The sequence below is a fragment of the Vulpes vulpes genome, chromosome 6 (genome assembly GCF_048418805.1).
Source record: "Vulpes vulpes isolate BD-2025 chromosome 6, VulVul3, whole genome shotgun sequence".
Classification (NCBI taxonomy): Eukaryota; Metazoa; Chordata; class Mammalia; order Carnivora; family Canidae; genus Vulpes; species Vulpes vulpes.
This window is the reverse complement of record NC_132785.1, coordinates 109,069,849-109,089,362: the sequence shown is the minus strand read 5'-3', so window position 1 is coordinate 109,089,362 and position 19,514 is coordinate 109,069,849. Positions and strand designations below refer to the sequence as shown.

Genomic DNA, 19,514 nt, shown 5'->3' with positions numbered 1-19,514 from the left:
AGCCTCCCAATGATATGATGCCCATTCCTCTGAACACCCGCCAACTCCTCGACCCACCTGATTGCCAAAGACAGCCATGGAGCAGGCTGTTGACACCTCATTAGCCCCGAACCAGACGGAAGCAATGCGGGAGGGCATGCCCAGGATGAACACCTGGGCCACAGAGCAGATGATCTGGCCTAGGACGGTGACTGGGAAGAGATGTGGCTTCAGGCTCCCCAACTTCACCCAGGCCCCCAGGCAGTTGAGAGCAGAGCCGGTGAGGGCGATGGTGCGCAGGCCGAATTTCTCCAGCAGCCAGGCCACCGGCAGGAGCAGAGGGATGTAGGTCAGCATGTAGCACATGGACAGCCAGTCGATGGCAAAGGCGCTGACCCCGTAGAAGTTCATGAAGATGTTGTTGATGGAGCCGTACTGTATCCACTGGAAGGCGTTGCACATGGAGTAGCAGCTGAAGAGCAGGACCACCACCCAGCGGCGCTTGCTCACCTTGATCACGCTAAGCTCCTCGGGACACGAGCTACTGGGGTGGGCCAAGCCCCCGGGCTGGGCCAAGGTACTGGGGTGCGCCGAACTGCTTGGGTGGGCCGAGACGCTGGGGTGGATGGAGACGCTGGGGTGGGCCGAGGCGCTGCGACCCGCGGGGAGCGCAGGCTCGGGCGCCGAGGGGCCATCGTCGTACTCCCGTAGGTTGGGGTCCTCATTCACCATGACCGCGGCCTCTCCTGGGGCCCGAGACAGGTGCCGGGAGGCCTCGGGACAGCGCCTCGGCTGCGCCCTTGGGGCTGACAGCGCCGGCCCGGCCCACCCCGGGGTGCGCCGAGACCCGAGCCTGCGTCAAGCGGGCGAGTCGAGCTCCCTGCACCCACCCCCCCGCTTCAGCTCCCACTTCTCCTTGGTGTCTTCGGCCCCGGGCCGCGGGCCCCCAGGCCGGCCGCGGACACCCCCGCCGGCTCCCGGCTCCCCTTGAGTCCTCCGGGGGGGGGGGGGGGCGGGTGCAGGCCAAGTTCAGTCCCTGCGTCCCGGAGAAAAGTTCGCGCCTGGCACGGAGCCTCTAGGTGGGACTCGGTGCTGCTCCCGGGTGGCTTTGGGGCCCCGCCCCGGGGCGCACGTGACCGCCCCGCCCCCGTCCAGCGCGGCCGCCCCCACCCTCCTGCCCCCCTGCCCTCGCGCCTCCCCGAGCCGGGCTGGGCCGGCTGCGCAGCTGTTTCGCCACAGCTTGCGGGGTGCATTCCTCCCCCACGCCCCGGGTGCCATGGAGACGGCCGGGTCCACCCCCACCCCACACTGCCCCGCAAAGCCACTGCCCTCTGCCCGCGGACCCCCCAACACACACACGCGCGGAAAAAATCCCCGAGCCCCGGAGGGAGCCGCACCGAGACGGGCTCCTGCGCGCGGGCCCCACCCCCGGGCCCCATCCCCCGGGCCCCATCCCCCGGGCCCCATCCCCGGGCCCCATCCCCGGGCCCCATCCCCCGGGCCCCATCCCCCGGGCCCCATCCCCGGGCCCCATCCCCCGGGCCCCATCCCCCGGGCCCCATCCCCCGGGCCCCACCCCCGGCGCCCGCCCCGCCGCCCCGCGCCTCCTAAGTGCTCTGGGGAATCCAGGAGGGATCCCCGGCGTTTTACCGGTTGGATCCTTGCTGGACTTTGGGTACGAAGAGACGCGTGGGATTCCTGGGCCGTCGCGCTCCCCGGGGCCCACGGGAGTCGCAGGAAAGTCGTCTTCCTCGTTGCTGTGCCCGCGAACCTGGTCTCGTCTTAGGGAGCTCGGATTCGAACCCGGGACGCAGGCCTCCCCTCGCCGCGGCCCCCGACGGCCTGCTGGCGAGCACCTGCGGTGGGGGGGGGGGGGGGGGCAGACCCGACTCTTGGGAGCCAGGGGCCTGGAGGGATCCAGTACGCAGCCGGGCGCCGGCTCGGGACGAGGTCTGCAAATAGCCCTGGGCTGCCACCTGTTGACCGGGCCCATTACAGAGGCGACTCCTCAAATCATCGCCTCCAGAAAGTCAGGCCTGCAGGGCAGAAATGCCTGTTCGCAGTGTCCATTTCAGCCCCCGGAGGGAGAAGAGCCTAGATTCTCCCTGGGTTCCAACAACCAGCCTAGCAACTCCTACGTGTGTGATGTGAATTAAGATACTCCACCTCTCTGTGCCTCAGTTTCTTCATCCGTAAAAGAGGGGTGATGAAATCACAGTACCCACCTCAGACTGTTGTTTTGAGGCTTGACCCATACAAGACATGAGAGTACTTTGAGAATTCCTGGCAGACCGTGAAGCGTTCCCCTGAGTGTTGGCTATCCTAATAATCCAAAGGCTAACGTGTGTTGTATCATGCTAAGCATGTTTACCACATTGTGTTATTAAAGCATCACAAGAACTCTATGATGTAGTTACTATTGCATGCCTGCATTTAACATCGGAAGGCTGAGGTTCAAAAAGTGAAGTGACTTCTTAAGATCCCAGCTGGCTTGCAGAGCCATAGTTTCCCAAGCAAGTCTGTATTCATTCAAGCTACAGACTCAGGGCACACATGGAGGCTGGGGACAGCAGTGTGGGCACCCCCCTGGGAGCTTGTTACAAGGGCAGATGCCCAGCCCACCCCAGACCTCCTGAAATAGAGGCTACATTTTAGAAGATCTCCAGGTGATTTGTTTGTTTGTACATTAAAGTATGAGAGCCCCTGGGTGCCACTGCTTTCCTTTTCTTTTTAAATTTTCAGACACAAAAGGACACCACAGCTCTAGGCAGTGGTTCTCAGCTTGGGTTGAACATTAGAATCACATGGAGAACTCAACATTGCCTGTGCCTCAGCCACAACCCAAATCAGGTTCTTAAAGAGTGGACCCCTGGCATGTACATGTTTAAAGTTCCACAAGGTGATCTCAGCAGGTAGCCAAGTCTGAGCACCCCTGATGGGGCCAGAGCCACTGGTTCCTGGGAGGCAGAACACTGTTTGGAGGCACCCACTTTTTGGCAAAAATTATGGGGTCTTGGATTATAATGGAATGTTTGAAGAGAAAGCACATACCCACAAAGAATCTCTATGCTAATTTAACATTGCCTGTTCTCAAAATTCCAGCAGTGTTCCCTATCATTCTCCAAGGAGCACAACTTCCATTCTCTTGGAAGGCCTTCCAAGACCTCTCACTGCTTCTTATTCCTAGATCATCATGGACCTCTCTCCAAATTCTTCCCAGGGTGTTCTTTTAAAAGAGAGAAAGAAACAAAGAAATTAATTTGTTAACTTTTTAAAGTAATCTCTACACCCAAGGTGGGACTTGAATTCACAACAACCCCAAGATTAAGAGTCAGACACCCTATTGACTGAGCCAGCCAGGTACTCCTTTACAATATGTTCTTAACTTCGCCTTACAGATATGGAAACTGAGGCCCAGAGAGTTGGAGCCTGTAACTCAGACCCCCACAACTACTTAGCATCAAAACAAGCAACAATACAGTTCTGTGAGTTCCCCTCCATGCAGCACACCTCCTCTCCCCACCATGTGCTCCTGTGGGGTAACAGATGCTTCAGTTTGGTGACAAATCCTAAGTGGTCTAACCTGCCGTTCTAGTGATATTTGGGGTTGTGTTTTGTGGTACAGTGAGTCAGATTAAATGTGAGGTGCGGATATCTTCTACTAACCTCTCTATCCTTCAGTTTCTGATTTATAAAGATTCAAAAATACCTGCATATTGGTTTTGGTAATAATATTCTGGTGGCTGGGGATCCCTCGGTGGCTCAGCAGTTTGGCGCCTGCCTTTGGCCCAGGGCATGATCCTGGAGACCCAGGATCAAGTCCCACGTCAGGCTCCCTGCATGGAGCCTGCTTCTCCCTCTGCCTGTGTCTCTGCCTCTCTGTGTGTGTGTGTCTCTCATGAATAAATAAATAAAATATTTTAAAAAATATTCTGGTGGCCACACAAGAATTCTGTCTCTTGGCTGGTTCCCATCAGGGGTGGACAGCTATATAAATGTTGGGTAGTTATTACATAGAAACCCTCTGTGTTCACCCATTGAAAAAACAAGTACTGAGCAGCTTCTATGTATTACATCCATCTATTGATCAATAGATATGTTCTATCTATAGGTACACCTCGAAGGGCAACGGGAAATCCATTTTAGAGATTGCTTCCTGAAAGGGGGCCCTGATTCCTTGTTCTATCCCAGCTGATGTCCCAGGGAGCTTGAGGGACCCTCTGGTATTGAACTGTCTCCTGGCCTTCAGCAGAATAGTAGCAAAGTCTGCCCTCTAGAGGCTAACAGCTACTCCCGACAATAAAAGTGGGGACTTGAAGTCCAAGCATCCCATCTGATAAGCAGGGCGCAGGTATGCGAGGCATGGAATTTGTTGAGTGCACAGGAAGGCTAAATTGCTAATGAATGAATCAGATTGAGATTCTGGATTAGTCTCTCTTAAAAAATACTGGCGCTCGGAATTTGTGGAAATGTTGCTCTTACAAATCTTATATGCGTAATAGTGCATCCTCACCAATATCCTGTTTTTCCCTTATTTCCCACACTCCCATGCATTTCCAGGTCCTTAAGGAACATTTGATGGGATAATCCATACAGCACATGCTCTCAATACTTGTTGGTGGAATAGAATGGAATTACACATTACCATGAAGTTTGAGAAAACGGGGGCAAAGAGGAGCTCAGAGAGGTTTTCAGAGATTAAAAAACAGGTTTCGTAAAACGCTTTCCAAAAAAGCAGGCATAGAATGTCATCAGAGTTATCATCAAATCTGGAAACAGGAAGTCAGGGGACTGAAGCCTCTGACACTCCAGACTCAACCCTGGAACTTCAGGGAAGCCTCTTCGGCCAAGCGGTGTCCTCCAAAGCGGGGCCAGGGCGTCACCTCAGAAAAGTGGGTGTGTGGTCAGAGGCCCCATTATCCACACCCTAGTTTTGCCTGACCCTTCCTTGACCTTCTTACTGCTGCCGGTGACTTTGACACTTGCAGATTCTGTGGGGATCTTATCCCCTTACGTCTCCTACTTACGATGAGACTTCCGTCGCGGCATCCAAAGATCATGCCCAGGTCCGCTTCTCCTCTGGGGTTCTGTCAATGAATAGCTCCACCAGCAACCAGCCAGCCAGAGAAGGACCTGGAGAACCACCCAGAACTCTCTGTTCCCTGACTGTCAGTGTCCGCTGGCTGCTCATCTCCCCCCCCCCCCACCCCCGTCTTCCCTTTCCTCCTTTCTCTTTGGCACCACCTTAGTTCAGCTTATCGTGGCTCCTCACCTCTATCCTGTGACCCCTTCCTTGTTGGTCCGACCCTTCCAGTGCAGCGCTGCGCCACTTCGCTTTGGGCCTCTCCCCTGCCTGGGGTCCTCCAGCAGCCACCCCTGCAGAGGCTCCCCGCTCCTTTGTGATGCTGCTCTGGCCCCATCTCCTACCACCACCCACTCCACCTTGCACTCCAGGCAGGTGGAACCACCTGCAGCTCCCCCAAGCATTATGAACACATCATGCCTGCACACGCCAGCCTTCACAATGCAGGGCAAGTGTCACCTCCTCCAGGAAGGCTTTCCCAGTGCCCGAAGTATGATTCAGAGGCTTCCTTCACACCCGTACCCTTCATATGCACACTTTTATGGGAGCTCCTGTCATACCTGACTACACATGTTTATTTAGTTCTTTAAGTCATCCACTTGCCTTGAGTTTCTCAAGTTATCATGCCCTGGTCATAGTCAATGCCAATCTCTAGCTTGCTGTCTGGCCCAGACAAAGGAAATGAAGGCGTGATTGAACTGCCTTCTGCGATGCAACCCCTAGACGAGGTCCACCTCCAGATGGCCTCAAAATGAATGACAACGTGTCCAGCTTGTCCTGAATGCTCATGCCTCCTTTGCTTGTCTTTTTTTTTTTTCCTTAGAACTCCCACAGAGCCCATAGAGTGGGACAGCCAGGAGGTCAGTCCTGTGGTGTGGGATTCTGGATTCCTTCCCCATAAGGGTCCTCTAGGTTCACAGAGTCTCCTTGACGGGAATGAGATCAGGGCCTGCTGACACTGAGGAGGCCCATTCTCCTTAGAAGAGAGGACAGAATGAAAGCTTCCTGCCTGGGGCACCTGGGTGGCTCAGTGGGTTAAGCATCTGCCTTCAGCTCAGGTCATGATCACTGGGTCCTAGAATCAAGCCCTCCCTTGGGCTTGCTGCTCCACCAGGAGTCTGCTTCTCCCTCTCCCTCTGCCCTTGCTCCTGTTTGTGCTCTCTCTCTCTCTTTCTATCACATAAATAAAATCTTTAAAAAAGAAAGAAAGAAAGAAAGAAAGAAAGAAAGAAAGAAAAAAGAAAAGAAAAGAAAAGAGAAAAGAAAGAAAGAAAAGAAAAGAAAAGAAAAGAAAAGAAAAGAAAAGAAAAGAAAAGAAAAGAAAAGAAAAGAAAACCTCCTACCTGGACATGTTAGAGGCCAGGCTCTGTCCTGGACACATGGTTTAAAGTGAATGTCTCAGTTCACTGGGAATACATGGCTGTATCTTGAAAGGCCTCAGAAGGTATTGGTCATTCTCTTAAAGAAAAGGCCTGTGGACTTGGGTGACATTGTATTTCCTCCACTGTTCATGTTTTGGTGTGTCCATCGCATTGTTCTTCGCACCCTTAGTTCTCTATAGATTTTAAATATTTCTTAATAATTAGAAAACCAAGTTCCTCCATAAACACGAGAAAGCCCTAACTAAACATGAGTCAAAGAGGAAGGAGATATTAAAATTTTTTTTGCATATTCTATAGAAAGCCCAGAGGTGTGAGGCTTTCTTTGCATAATGAGACAGAGGAAGTGTGGTAGCAGTGAGATTTGTTGATTACCAGGGCAACAGTTAAAGGTACCTGGGGTGACAAAGAAGAGGGGTGCTGACCAGGCAGGGTTATGTGATGTTGAAACCATAGTGTTAGAGAAAGGATCGATAGAATCATCTGGTTAAGCCCCTCAGTTAATACGGACAATACTCAGGCCAGGGAGCTCTTTTAACAGAGTCCTTAGTTCATTCACACCTTTGTCTCCTGCAGGCCAAGCACTGGGTGTCAGGGAAACCAAACACAACAGAGACAGCAGTCTTACCCTCTGAGAGTCCACAGACTAATGGTGAGGCAGATTGGTGAGCAAGTCATTGTAGGGTGGCTCAGTAACTGCACGGTGAGGGTCCCTGCCGGCTCATGGATGGACAAAGCAGGAAGTTAGACAGGGTTTCTCAGGGAGATGTTTGAACAGGACCTTGAGGAACAGGTAAGACTCAGTCAGGACCTGTGGCCAGTGTTGGGGATCCTCTGGTGAGTAAAATGGTCCTTTCCTGCCCCCTTGGAGCTAATAGTTTAGTTGGGAGGACAACCACCCATCAAACTGTCACATGCATAAGTAAAATTGTTACAGGTGCTCTGAGGGTTATTTGTAAGAATTTGTAAAGAAGGACAGACAAGCTAGATCCCAAGCCAGCTCTTAAGAAAGAGTGAAAACTAAAAGAAAACAAACAAACAAACAAAAACTAAAAAAAAAAAAAGAAAAAGAAAGAAAGAAAGAAAGAAAGAAAGAAAGAGAAAACGAACTAGGTGAAAGAGAGAGGAAGGGCATTCTAGGCAAAGCAAACAGTATGTGCAAAGGCCCTGAGGCAGGAAGGAGCTGAACATCAGTGTGACTGGGGCAGAGTGAAGGTGAGGGCAACCCGAGAGAGAGGCAGCAGCTAGATGGTGCAGGCACCATTGAGGGATTTTTACTTTGTCCTAAGAGCAAAGGGGAGACATCAAGAGGTCTTAAGCAGATGAAGGGACATTATCAAAGTTGTCAATTGGAGAGTGCTGGCTGCTCTGGCTGCTTTGGGGAGAACCCAGTTGGGGTGGGGGGTGAGCATGGGGACAGAGGGACCTCTCAGGAGGTGTTGTGCTCACCCAGGTGAGAAGGGAGAGTGGAGACTCAGAGTGGCAGCAGTGAGAGGATGGGGAGGAGCTGAGGGCACAGGTGAGAGGCAGTGGTGGTGGGACTGGATGGCGGGAGGAATCAGGATAAACCTTGCAGAGCGAGAAGCAGAATGATATCATCACTACTGCCTCCAGTTGCTCTGTCCTTCCTCCTTTGCTGGGCCCCCACCCCTTCCTACAGCAACCTCAGCCACTGCAAGATCGAAAGGCCAGAGAAGCTGCTTTAAATTCTGAGTATAAGTTTCCATGAAAACCCAGCAATCAAATTTTATGGAAAGCAAGGAATCCTGAATTCATCCTCTCCTCTTTCACTCTTTGGCATCATGACTCCTCAGGACTTCAGGGCAGGATACTTGGCTCAAGTTCACCTCACTTCTATGAATAAACAGAAAACTTAGAAAGAAACAGGTCCAAAATGAAACCCTTTAAGTATTTATGGATTCCCTTTAAGTTTTCCAAAGTAATAGTTGTGTGAAGTCCCTGCTGGTGATGCCATCAACTGCCCTGAGCTCTAAGGAGTCTTGAAAGTGCTTCTCCAAACAGGGCAACCGAGAGTGCTTAACTGTATCCCAGTTTTTTCAATAACCTTTTTTTTTTTTTTAATTGTTGCATTGATTGTTGTGCTGGTGCCCGATTTGAACCAGCTTAAGCTGGAAAATAATGTGTTTCGAGAACACTGGAGGTGCTCCCAGACTTTACCTGTGTAGGAGCTGACCACTCAAGTGGCAGAAAGGGCTGAGTATGGCTGAAGCCTTGGAAGCTGCCAGAGGCCGATGTGCTCACGGCTCCTTCCTTCTCAATTCCTGCCTGTGTCTCAGTGCATTTGGGTGGTTATAACAAAAATAGCTTGTAAATGCCAGAAATTTACTTCTCACAGTTCTAAAGGCTGATAGATCCCACAATCCGGGGGCTGGCAAATGTGGCATCTGGTGGGGCCCCCTCCCTGGTTCTCAGCATCTTCTTGCTGTGACCTCATATGGTGGAAGAGGTGAGGAGCTCTCTGGGGTCTCTTTTGTAAGGGCACTGAAGCCATTCATGAAGGCACCCTCCTGACCTAGCCACGTCCTAAAGGCCCCCCCTGCTGATAACATCACACTGGAGGTTATGTTTCGAATATGAAACTGGGGGTACACAGTCCATAGCATCTTCAGGGTCAGCTTTCTTTTTCCCTCTTCCTAAATATTAGTTTTCTTGGGGATCCCTGGGTGGCTCAGCGGTTTAGCGCCTGCCTTTGGCCCAGGGTGCGATCTTAGAGTCCTGGGATCGAGTCCCACGCCGGGGTCCCAGCGTGGAGCCTGCTTCTCCCTCCTCCGGTGTCTCTGCCTCTCTCTCTCTCTCTCTCTCTCTCTCTCTCTCTCTCTCTCTCTCTCTCCCTCTCTCTCTGTCTATCATGAATAAATAAATAAATCTTAAAAAAAAAAAGATTAGTTTTCTCCACATTGGAGTTTCACCTCTTAACAATCTCAGCTTCCTGAGAGACGCTGCCCTGCTTTTCTGTCCTAAATACAAACACCCAGATGCCCATTCCTTGACCCACTGACCATAACCATAGGGGCAGCTTCCAAGGGGGCTATGTATTGGAATGGAAGATAAACAGTTTCCAGAAAGAGAGCGGCAATTAACCAAACAGATAAAGTGATCAGTGCCAGAAAGCCTACTGAATGGGAGAAGATTCTTACAAAAGACATATCCTATAAAAGGTTAGTAGCCAAAATACACAAAAAAAACTTATACCACTCAACACCCAAAACACAAGTAATCCAATTAAAAAGTAGGCAGAAGACACGAACAGACATTTTTTCTGAAGAAGACAAACAGATGACCAACAGACACATGAAAAGATGTTCAACATCACTCATCACCAGGGAAATGCAAATCGAAACCACAATGAGATATCACCTCACACCTGTCAGCATGGCTAACGTCAAAAGCAAAAGAAACAACAGGGGTTGGTAACGATGTGGAGAAAAGGGAGCCCTTGTGCACTGTTGGTGGGGATGCAAACTGGTGCAGCCACTCTGAAAAATGGTATGGAAGCTTTCCAAAGAATTAAAAATAAAATGATCATATCATTCACTAATTCGACTACTGCATATTTGCGCAAAGCATATGAAAACACTGAATTGAAAAGATGCACGCACCCTGTGTTTACTGCAGCACAATAGCCAAATTATGGAAGCAACCCAAGTGTCCATCAATAGACAAATAGATAAAGAGGTCGTGGAATATTACTCAGCCATAGAAAGAATGAAGTCTTGCCATTTGCAACAATATGGATGGATCTAGAGGATATAATGCTAGGTGAAATAAGTCAGTCAAAGAAAAACAAGTACCATGATTTCACTCATATGCAGAATTTAAGAAACAAAACAAATGAACAAAGGAAAAAAGATACTAACAAAAAAACCCCAGACTCTTAGCTATAGAGAACAAACTAATGGTTACCAGAGGGGAGGTGGGTGGGAGGATGGGTGAGATAGGTAAAGGGGATTAAAATACACTTACCGTGATGAGCACTGAGTAATGTACAGAGTTGTTGAATTACTATATTGTACACCTGAAACTAATCTAATGCCGTATATTAACTGTACTAGAATTTTTTAAAAAATGGCTAGTGGCTCTAACTCATAGGTACGGAGAATCACATATCTTTAGAAGTGAGGTACCTAGTTCCCTACACCCTTGGTGCTTGGAAGGATCCGTATTTTTTTTTTTAGGATCCCTATTTTCTTAATAAGGACCCCATCGTGTTTGCCAGAGAAATGACCTGGGAGCACAGTGACATTCAAGGGCTGGCTGTGCCCGTTTAATTTTTTGTGCACAGTAGTCTGTGTGATTCTGTAGAACACTCTAGAACCCAAATACAGCTTTGTGCAGTTGGTATTTTCTTGCAGTTACAGATCTCTGTGTGACAAGGTACCTTTCTGTCTTCCCCACCTTATTCCTCATTCTTCGACCTTCTCCTTAGTCCACCAAGCTCTCAAGAACTCTTTTGTCTGCCCAGCAGGAGGGCACATTTCCGGCGTTCTGGCCCTGGGTGCCACTCCTGGGCTCCGTGTTCCAGTGTTTGTGCACTGATTCCAGATGGCAGGTGAGCAAACACAAGGGCTGCTGCCCAGCACAGACAACACACTCACTGTCCCGTCCCAGGAGGACAGCCTGACCTCACAGCACCCCCAGGCTCTAGGTCCCCAGGCCACTGCCTCCTTTCCCCCTCTCCCCATGAGACCCCCAGAGGCTGGCAGCCTTTCCTCCTCCTACTTTCTTCTCCCCTCAGCTCACCCCTTGGGACCTGACTCCCATGCCCAGCCCCCTCCCACCTTTGCTACGGGGGGTGGGGGGCATTAGGAACAGCTCTCCCTCTGGGGCTGGATCCATCTGGCTGCTCACACTTTTCCTTTTGGTCTCCCTGATTTGCTAGTTTCCTTTTTAAATATGTGTATCCAAGTAATAGGAGTGAATTGATTTAGAAAATGAGGTCATTAGTCGTGCAGATGGTTCATGGATGCTACAGAAATGGTAATGGTGGCTTGTGGGTAACTCAAAGTTTGGGAAATATTGAGTTAGATGAACGGGTACAAACTCTAATCGAAAACAGCTACCAGACTCACGCAATGACAACGGCCATGTGTCACCTAATTATATCTGTTGGCATGGCCTCGTTCTGTCTGCAAATCAGGTAACCACAATACAAAACTACTGACACAACCTGTTTCCATCCCCACAGCCTTTGTGACACAATGGGCCAGGACTCAGTCTCCCCTCTGTGCCTGGACCCAAGTACCCTCACGGAGCTTGTTACCTTCCGTATCCCAGACACTCACTCATTCTGGATGCTAACACATCCCTCTCATCTCCATGGCTATCAAAAGAATGTTTTTGGCCAGCGTGTTGAGGTTCAGGAGATCAGAAGAAATCCGTGGGCTCTTGATATGGAGTATTCCCTTTTTTTCTCTTTGAAAAAAAGAGAAAAAGTGAGAGACTGGGAGGAAGCAGGGGATGAATGGTGGCTTGGGGATGGGGCTATCCATTCACTCTCATGTATTCATTCAACAAACGTTGTTGAGTCTTGATTACATGTCCGGCACTGCCATGAGTACAGGAGATACAATTGTGAACACACTACAAGTTCCTACACCTTTGAAAGTTTACAACCCAAGGAGAAAGTGGCAATATCATGAAAGATAGCAAGATAGAGAGTGAGGTGGTGGTTAGAGGAGGCCTCTCTAAGGTGACATTTAAGCATAAGTAAGGAAACAAGCCACATGGATATCTTGAGCTAAGAGTGCCCCAGGCACAGAAATAGCAAGTGGAAAGGCCCTGAGATAGGAACACACTTGCTATGTTCAAGGCAGAGCAGCTGCAGTAGGGAGAGTGTGGGGAGAAGAGGTCAGATAGGCAGATGGGGGCCAGATCCAGTGGGGTCTGGTAGGCTTTGGTGAGGGCTTGAGCTTCAATTGAGGTGAGAAGCTCCAGGAAGGTTTTAAGCAGAGGGGTGATGGGGAGTGACTTGTATTGTAAAAGGATCACTCTGACTGCCATGTGGGGAGCTGACAGGGGAGTGAGGGGGAACAGTTAGGAGACCTCAGTGGGGGATGAAGGAGAGGAACAGAAGTATCTGCTCTGAGGTGTGAAGCATGGATGTGCTGACAGGTGGGCTGGTCAGGCCATGTTCCCAACTCTGAAAAATGGGAGCTCCCTCTCTGGAAATGTAACTCAGCACCAGTACTTCTGGAGGCAATAGTTAGGAAGAGGTACAGTCATCTCTTCAGTATTTGGACACCTCAAGCCAAGAGATGGCAGCTCAGTATCATCTCAGACCACACTGGGCATGTGCTGTTCCCACCACTTAGAACACACTTCTTCTCCCTCTTCATCCACTTGATATTATTTTCTGCTCAGCATTCAGTTGAAATCTCACTTCCTTAGACTCCCCAGACCTCTTGTCCTCCAAGGAATAGGTCAAGTCCTTGGTGTATGCTTTCCTAGTACTTATCAGCATTGTCATTCATTAATTAGTATCATTAGTTCTTCTGTCTCTGCGTCCCCCACCAGACTGTAGACTCTGTTCAGGCAGGGACGTGGGTCTGCTTTATTCACCTCTCTATCCTTAGTCCCTAGCTATCTGCCTGACATGGGTGCTCAATATATTCTTGTTGAATGAATGGATCAGTAAGTGAATGGAGAATAGAGCAAGTGCCAAAGATACAGCTGGGAGGAGAGCTGGTTCTCAAAGGAGAGATGCAAATAGGAACAGGGCTTGTGTCAACTCAGAAATCAAAGGACTCACAGGCACTTAGCGTTGAAAGCACGAGGACTCTGTCCTGGACTTGCAGACAGAGTCAGCCTTGTAGATATGCCTACATGTGTGGATAGACATGCATGTGCATGCGCACACACACATAGACACACACACCAGCAGTACCAGCAGTAGCTCCTGTTATGAAGGGTAAAGATAGGTTAATAACAAAATATCTCTACTCACGACATTTACTGAAGTTGGAGCAGAAACTAAGACTAGGGAAGGCTCAGTGGTTGAGCGTCTGCCTCCACTCAGGTCAAGATCCCAGGGTCCTGGGATTGTATCCCTCATCAGGCTCCTCGCAGGGAGCCTGCTTCTCCCTCTGCCTGTGTCTCTGCCTCTCTCTGTGTGTCTCTCAAGAATAAATAAATAAATAAATAAAATCTTAAAAAAAAAAAAAAAGAAACCAAGACTAATATTTTGATGGCCACATTTGTTCTTGAGGCAAATGATGCAATCAAGTCTCATTTGAAACCAGATCAATATTGATAGGAATTATGACACAATCAATTTGGTTTCAATGCTTCTAGCTCCAAGCCTCCAAGTTCCCTTCCACATCCCTTCTTCCAATCTCCAGCATTCTTATGCCCCCTCTACCTTCAGAGAATCAAAGACCTTTAGAGAAACAGTGGGCAAAAATTCTACATCTACAGGGTAAATGGCTGATAAGGCAAAGTATTACTCTTATCAAGAGCATTTGCACTTTGGTTGCAATGAATACCTTAAGCCACTGCAACAAAGTTTGGGGTTCTTATACTCCTGTGATTTTGTTCCATGGACAGCCAGCTGTCTCACAAACGCTGTTCTAATCTTCTATTCACTGTCCTTTGAAGGCATTGTGCATGGTGGTTATCTTAGCACAAGCGAGTGCGTTTTGTCCAAGGGACATTTTTATATACCACTTTCAAAAACCACTATGGTTCCAACCATTAAAAATTCACCAAGTAATGAACCTTACATACATCCTCATTCCATCCTCATCCTTCCTTCTTACCACAGATGACACACTGTATCAGAGTGGCCCAATCAGAATGGCCTTTGAGTCAAACATTCTGCTTCATGTCAAGTAGGTTTACTTCTTGCAACTATGAAGACCTCCTGGCTCACTAAATTGTAACAACTGATGAGAAACATCTGACTTCCAATTCAATGCTGCATGCCACGAACCACCCTGTCTCCTGGCAGCTGTGTTTCTTGAGTTGCGGGTGCATGGTGTGTTGATCCATGAAAGGTTTTCACCTTGGGGTCTATGAATGGATTCCAGGAGTCTATAATCCCTGAAATAATATCTTCCAAATTTGATAAATATGTATATATTTTGTAAAGGAAAGGAGGGGGTAGTCCAGATTTTCATCAGATCTTCAAAGCGGTCCGATGACCACCAAATATAAGAAATCACAGGCTTAGATGGGTAATCTAGACATTTCAGGTAAAAACGTCTACTTTGATGCATGTCACTTACTTAGTATCTGCCCTCACTCTCACTCGGTACATGGTGTTAGGGGCAGAGCTGACTGTTCTGTTTATTTTGTCACTGGGCAACTGGTTTGATGCAGCACGTAATCTCAAGTGGATTTCCTGACATGAATGATGCACCTTGGAGACAACCTTTGACAACTAAACAGAGAAGTTTCTGGATTAACTTTGGGCAGAGTGAAGCACGTGTTTGGTGAGACCATCCTGCCTTCTAGAAGGTGACTTTTTATTCTCTCTCCATTTGCAACAAGATTCCAAGAACTGGGTCTAAAGGGAAAATGTCGCTGCTGGTTTCTGTGTGCAGGTGACCTTAGATTGGGAACGAGACCAGCAAGGGCTGCAGGGCACGGGGAGTGGGAATTGCTTCTGCTTACCCGCCCTGCTGGTATGTCCTATGCTGTGCAGGGGAGGGAGAAATCTTCCTCTACCCTTCAAGGTCTTCCAGCTGGAGTAAGAATTCAATGGACACAAAACAGATTCGTGGGAAGAAAAAACGAAGCTCTATTATGTGCGCCTGGAGACCCAATAATGAATGAGACCTAAAGAAAAGACCCAGGCAGGCAGTCTTTCTGTATTTTAGACAAAGAAATGATAAGTTTGTGAAGAGTTTACAGAGTAAGGAAAAACGTATTTGGAAGCTTTGATTAGTAAGGAATTTGGGCTGAGGGTGTAGATTAGTAAAAAAAATAACAAAGCTGATTTCTGTAGTTTTTTAGACTTTCAAGTCCCTATCTCAGGTGATAAGGATATCTATGTCCTTCTTAGTACAGGGAGGGATTTTTTTTTCTCTACATATATTTTTTAAAGATTTCATTTATTTATTCATGAGAGACACAGAGAGAGAGGCAGAGACACAGGCAGAGGGAGAAGCAGGCTCCATGCAGGGAGCCCGATGTGGGACCTGATCCCCAGACTTGGAATCATGCCCTGGGCCAAAGGCAAACACTCAACCACTGAGCCCCCACCCCGGGCGCCCCCAGGGAGGGTATTTTCATATGGGAGATTTATTTCCTGCTTTCAGGGGGACAGAGGAGGGTCAGAGTGTCCTTGCCCTGGGCTGGTAGCTTCAATTCAAAGCAATCAGTGTGCTACCCGCGGCACATGTGAGGGCGGCCTGCCCTGGGCCCCTGCATATGGCTGAGGCTAGAATCACTCCCCAGCCACACGTTTCAGATTGAGGTAACTCCCCGTTGCCTTAAAGGTCAGGAAAGCCGCTGTGCTGACACAGGCCCTTCTGCCCCTGACAGTCTGCCCCACATGGACTCTTGAGTCATCACATCTGGATGACTAGGCTGACAAAAACAAGGTTTCTTGGGGTGAGTCGAATCGGGGGGCAAGACAGTGTGGGGGAGCAGAAAGAACCCGGGACTTGGAGTCTGAGGATCTGGATTCGAGGCCTGTGAACGTGGGCATGCTGCTTTGATCCCTTTGGCTCTGGGGGGAAATTGGGGTAACACAAGTCACACTGCTGAACATGGTACGAGGGACCCAACAGGTGCTCAGTGAAAGGGACTGGGCAGGACCCACACTTCGACAGAAGTCTTGGCCCTACAGCAGGATGTGGTCAGCGGTGAGCTACACTGTAGTGTCTCCAGAGGCCATCTAGGGCGACCAGGCTGATCTCCAGACCTGTGGAGACTTGTGCCCCAGTCATCCATTTATTCAGCAAAGGTGTCTTCAGAGCTGTGCTCAGGGAGGCCGCCCAGACCCATCGGGTTGGCTGGGGTAGAGCTCTGCGGCCTGGCCTGGGTCTCTTCCCTGGGAAGCTGAGACAGAGGAGGACTGGGACAGCCAAGGGGGGTTGTCCCCACAGTTCTCTGCCTCATCACCAGGTGGCAGCACCAACTTAGGACTGCTGTCCCCACCCTCCTGGCAGTACCCTGGGACTTCAGAAATTCCCAAGTGTACCCCAGCTTGGTGTACAGCTCCAGTTTCGGAGGCAACGAAGATGAGCTTGAGTGCCAACCCCACACTTGGCTGTGCAAACTTGGGCAAACCGTTTAACTTTTTTTTTTTTTTTAAGATTTTATTTCTAGGGATCCCTGGGTGGCGCAGCGGTTTGGCGCCTGCCTTTGGCCCAGGGCGCGATCCTGGAGACCCGGGATCGAATCCCACATCGGGCTCCCGGTGCATGGAGCCTGCTTCTCCCTCTGCCTGTGTCTCTGCCTCTCTCTCTCTGTGACTATCATAAATAAATAAGAAAAAAAAAAAAGATTAAAAAAAATATTTTATTTCTAAGTAATCTTTACTCCCATCGCAGGGCTCAAACTCACGACCCCGAGATGAAGAGTGGCATGCTCCACCCACGGAGCCACCCCTCTCCCCCCTGCCCCGTTTAACTTCTTTTGAGTCTGTTTATCTGCTAAATGGAGATGCTAATAGTTCCTGAAACAACAGGGTGAACAGAAAAGGAGGTAAATGTTTGATAAATGGCAGCTGATATCAACCCAACCGTACAAGAAGATTAAGCGGCAGGCATGGTCCTCTTACTTTTTCATGCATCACCCTTATTTTGCACCTTTTTTCCTCTTTCAAGGGAGACCCTGATGCTTATTTAAAATAAGCATGCAATCTTGGGGATAGTGTGGGTTTGATTCCAGGGTGTCACAATAAAGCAAACATTAAAGTAACAAAATAAAATAAGCCTGCAGATAAACATTTTGGGGTGGGGGAATGGGGAAGCAGGATGAAGGTCCACAGTGTGATTTTTCTAGAACAGAACTGACTTTTCCCCTTCCTTCCCTCCTCTGCTGCTTCTCATCCTCTTCATTTTCTTTCTTCTACCTTGGGATTTTTACTTTTTTTTTTTTAAGATTTATTTATTTATTTATTCATGAGAGAGAGAGAGAGAGAGAGAAAGAGGCAGAGACACAGGCAGAGGGAGAAGCAGTCTCCATGCTGGGAGCCTGAGGTGGGACTCGATCCCGGGACTCCAGGATCATGCCCTGGGCCAAAGGCAGGCGCCAAACTGCTGAGCCACCCAGGGATTCCCAAGGGGTTTTTACTTTTTAAAGTAAAAAGTAACTACTTGCTTTGTGTAAAGCCCTTAGTTAGGCAGGAACAGGTTGGGGGCAAAGGTTGAGGAGAGCAGAATTATACACACAGGAAAGAGTTCCAACCTCAGAGGTGCTCACTAATCTTGTAGCTGGTGAACTGATACCCAGGAGGCAGGCACCCAAATGCAACTAAAATGATCGCCTGGGTGGCTCAGTGGTTTAGCGCCTGCCTTCAAACCAGGGCATGATCCTGGGGTCGTGATCGAGTCCCACATTGGGCTCCCTGCATGGAGCCTGCTTCTCCCTCTGCCTGTGCCTCTGCCTCTCTCTCTCTCTCTCTCTCTCTCTCTGTGTGTGTCTCATGAATAAATAAGTAAAATCTTTAAAAATATATGTAAAAAAATAAAGTGATCGTTAAAATATTAAAATATTTACATTCTGACTGGTCAGGGGCCCCTGCCCTAGTACCCAACTGTGCGGCAGTGCAAGCCCCAGCCCCAGCCCCTGCCCCTGCCCCTGCCCCTGCCCCAGCCCCAGCCCCAAGCCCAGCTTCAGGCCCAGCCTCAGGCCCAGCCCCTGCCCCAGCCCCAGCTCCAACCCCAGGCCTGGCCCCAGCTCCAGTCCCAGCATCCATTCTAATTGCCTGGCCTGATTTTTGAATACCTCCTGTGAGCAGGTTGGCTGGGCTCCATACACATAGGACCAGAGGGGATGGGGAATATAGTCTGGAGACTAAGTTAAAACTCCCAGTGATGGTTTTCAAATCACAGCCTGGGGTGCTTGCCAGAAGCAGTAATGGGTCATATCCAGGTTAGGCATGCCAGAGGCTGGTGCAGTTCTGGCTGAATGCCCAACTTCTGAAAGAGCACAGGGCATCTCAGAGAACCCTCTCAGAAAGCAGTCTACTCCTGCTGGCTCCTGACATTAGGATCCAGTGCCCCCTGCTTCCTGGGAAACTCGTATAGCTCATCATTCCTGAGTGTGGGGTTTCTTAACAGAAGCTTATTCTGCCTGGGGTGGCTTAAGCAAGAAGTGAATTTGCTGGAAGGATATTGTGTAGCTCACAGAATCCAGAGAAAGGCTGGAGAACAAGGCTCAGAATAAGGCAGGAACTAGAACATTTTCCACCACAGGGATTCTCTGGCTGGGGCTTCGCAGTTGGAGTGGAGGGCTCCCACCATCTTTTGGGTCTTTCCTTTGCTCTGTTCAAGGGTCAAATTCCCAGAAAAGAGGTTGTTTGGCTCAGCCTGGGTCACATGATTGCACCCTCGCCAGATAAAGCAGAGCACCTGACTGATAGCTGCTCTACACATTGAAACAGAAATTAGGGTACTTTACCCAAAAGAGAGGGAGAAATGGTCCCTCTAATCACCTGCATGCTAGTTTCAGATCACAGTTCAGTAACATCCTGTCTTTGGCTTCCAGGGGTTAGACCGAGACAGAACTAGATCCTCATTCCCGTACTATAACCTTCCTGGAGGGCATCAGGTTCTATGAGGGCAGGGATTGCAGAGGTTTTGCTCTTGTTTGAATTCCCAGCCCCATGCATAGTAGCAGAGAACCTGACACACCGTAGGAATTCAGTAAATACTTGTTGGCTGAATGAATGAATGGATGAATGGGTGAAGGAATGAATGAAAGACAAAGCTTACCTTCTAGGAATGTAAAGTCCAAGACAATTCTTATTCTGACAATGGAATATGAGTAACAAAATAAACATTTGCCCCATGTACAGATCGATCAGATCTTTTAAGAACAAGAATCAAGGGAAGGGACTCATTCCCATGGAGATGGTAGAGATTGGGGCATGAGTCCTGGTG

The 19,514-nt window shown here is 49.3% G+C and overlaps 1 protein-coding gene across 1 annotated transcript in view; it reads right to left on the bottom strand.

Moving 5' to 3' along the window:
* The window catches only part of FLVCR2 (FLVCR choline and putative heme transporter 2), a 52,070-nt gene extending 51,124 nt beyond the window's left edge, over positions 1–946 (bottom strand). Inside the window, exon 1 of the mRNA XM_026008652.2 lies at positions 58–946. Coding sequence (XP_025864437.1) covers positions 58–711 — 654 coding nt within the window. The 5' untranslated portion in view covers positions 712–946. The remainder of the gene's footprint in view (positions 1–57) is intronic.
* Positions 947–19,514: the final 18,568 nt, after the last annotated feature.